The 2,811-nt window shown below is 34.5% G+C and overlaps 1 protein-coding gene across 1 annotated transcript in view; it reads right to left on the bottom strand.

Moving 5' to 3' along the window:
• Window positions 1–3: 3 nt before the first annotated feature.
• Window positions 4–2,811, bottom strand: part of LOC110314914 (vomeronasal type-2 receptor 116-like) — a gene marked incomplete at its 3' end in the record, with an annotated part of 8,121 nt that continues 5,313 nt past the window's right edge. The window contains exons 4-6 of the mRNA XM_021189106.1: window positions 2,644–2,805; window positions 1,417–1,540; window positions 4–89 (exon numbers count right to left, since the gene is read on the bottom strand). Of these exons, the coding sequence (XP_021044765.1) occupies window positions 4–89; window positions 1,417–1,540; window positions 2,644–2,805 (372 nt within the window). The remainder of the gene's footprint in view (window positions 90–1,416; window positions 1,541–2,643; window positions 2,806–2,811) is intronic.

Raw genomic sequence — 2,811 nt, forward strand, 5'->3', positions numbered from 1 at the left:
CAGAAATGACACAGTTCTTTGGAGGCAGTGGGTTTGCTCTAAGTTGGCATATTTATCATCTGGACACCTCACACACTGNTCCATATCTGCTGGCAAATCACAATAAACCCTTTTAAGATATCATGATTATGTAGGTAATATTTGTATATTTGTATTATTCATAGAAAATATTAATAAATAATTTGGTGTCGAGTATCTATTCCATTCCTTTTAGCAGTAGGAACCACTAACTTAAGATTGCTCTGTATTTTTAATTTTTTTTTAGGTTTTTTGAGACAGGGTTTCTCTGTATAGCCCTGGCTGTCCTGTGAACTCACACTGTAGACCAGGCTGGCCTTGAACTCAGAAATTCGCCTGCCTCTGACTCTAAAGTGCTGGAATTAAAGGAGTGCATCACCACTGCCTGGCAAGATTGCTCTGTATTATCCTATGCTTTGTGATAGAACAAAACACCACCATTGGAAGTGGAACAGAAAATATTATTTATTATAAAAAGAAAAAATATGATGCATAATAATATGCATAATCTATAATATTTTAATTCCTCCAAACATAAATAAACTATTCATAGGCAAGGGTAGTATGCAGACATCTTTGTTGATGACAACTGATGAAGTGCATCATGTATTTTGTTTGCTTTGTGGGTGTGCCCTTTGTCTGTATGTATACATGGGAACCAGAAGATACCATTACTCATGCTAGTGTTATTTGTATAAAGGAATATTTTCATTCTTGAAGCTCTATGCCTCATAGACTTATGCGTTTCCCTCTCATTGTTTTACAACCACTTTCTTCCCAAATATACATTACAAACTCTATGTCATAAAGGTTATGGTTGTCCATATTCAACCCTCTCTCCTTAGAGAGGGAATGATTGATGATAAGCAATATCCCATCTGTTGTTGTATTCTTCAAAACTTCACTCTTGTTCTAACTCTTTAACAGGAAACTATTAATCCATTAAGTCATCTAAGTTCTTAAATCACATTCCATTAAACAACAAGTGTTACCCTGACCATCTAGTTTTTGTCAGGGACTAAGCTGGGTGATGGAGGCAAAGTTTATAGACTGATCGTGTACTCAAGTTTCTCTGCACAATGAGACAAAGAAAAATAAACATTGTATAGATTATGCCTAAAATGTTTCTTTTAAAAATTGTTACACAGGTATGTCCCCCTAAACATTTTCTATATAATATAAAATCAGTAACCGCCATATTGTGAGAAAAACGCCTTGTTTGAAGAAGTTATTGTAAGTTATTTGCTGGGTCCAAAAAATGGATATTAGTTAACTGATTAAGTTCTGAAACATGGACATTTTAGGTCTTCAGTTTGTATCTAGGCCATATTGTTTTTCTAATATGGGAAGAGCAGGTATTCAAATTCAGCAATTTTTCTTCTGCATGCAAGCATGTACCTGTTTCATTGGAAACCTCATTTTCTGGGCACTGAACACAATCAAAGCAGCAGTCTGCTGTTTCTTTCTGATGAATTTTCCTGAATCCAGCAGTACATGCCACACTACACACGGAGGACGGAACCTGAGGACATTGAATAAATATTATATAATATGAGTGTGAGTGAGTGTGTGTAGTTCATGAATTTGTCATATGAATAATGNCCCATAGATTGATATATGGGACACTAACAGATATGATTATACATATTCTTCTGATAACCAGTATTACTTAACAGTATCAGGCACATTATTATTTTGTATTACCCTGCAATGCCCTGAATGTCACACAATATTTACTATATCATATAATATTATATACGTAACATTCAGGTTGTAGCAATTTAAATTTTTTCCTTCCCAAACTGATCAATCCAAAAGAATGTTTGTGTGACACCTGCTTTTCTCTCATGATTTATAAATTACAAAAAAAAAAAAGAATAGTGAGCTGTACAGAGGGAGAAGTTAGCGTAAATCTAGAAAGAGTAGTTTGATGACTATGACCAAAATATGTTATATAGGACTCCCATAAATTCAATAAAGTTTTCCAAAAAGAACCTGAACCCACTATCCCTTCCCCTCTTTCCCATGTGTCAATGAGGGAACTCCTCAACCCACCCACTCCTGCCTCAACACCCTAGCATTCCACTGTGCTGGGGCACCAAACCTTTACAGGATTAAGGGACTCCCCTCTTACTGATGCCAGACAAGGCAATCCTCCACGAAGGAGGGGAAAACTGGATGTTGGGTAGCATTTGAAATGTAAATATATTTTTTAAAAAGTACAAAATATATAAATTTAAGAAAAACCTTTAATCTGAAGAAACATTCATGTTAATGAATACATGCTACAGTTAATTAGACTATACATTTATTCACATTGAATCAGAAAAATCCATGGGTTATATATAGTTAAAAATTTTAATTATATGTAAATATACATTTTAGTCTAAATTTATTAAATTTATTCCTCTATTGTGGTTGAATTGGCATATGGTTCTATTGAACATGAAATCCAGAGGACATTGATCCTTCTATGCCCAGATTAATATGAAGCTGAGAGTTATCAAATTTTGATGATTGTAACTGAGGATGTTCTTTTGCAAGAGTAGCAATTGATCTTAACCACAGAGTCTCATATTCAACAATCTACATGTCCTGAAAAAATAAAAATTATGGTATACTCACTGATGTTCCTCCCATGGCCCATTCCAAATCACCAGATACATGAAGTTGTTGACTCTGTGGAAAACAAGGTAAATAGCTTCCGATTTTCACTTTTAATCCAAGGCCTTGTGGAAGATTCCAAATGATGAAAATATCATACTCTACACACTGATTTTCCCTATGCTTCAT

Source organism: Mus pahari, unplaced genomic scaffold (genome assembly GCF_900095145.1).
Source record: "Mus pahari unplaced genomic scaffold, PAHARI_EIJ_v1.1 scaffold_11849_1, whole genome shotgun sequence".
In the NCBI taxonomy this organism is placed as follows: domain Eukaryota; kingdom Metazoa; phylum Chordata; class Mammalia; order Rodentia; family Muridae; genus Mus; species Mus pahari.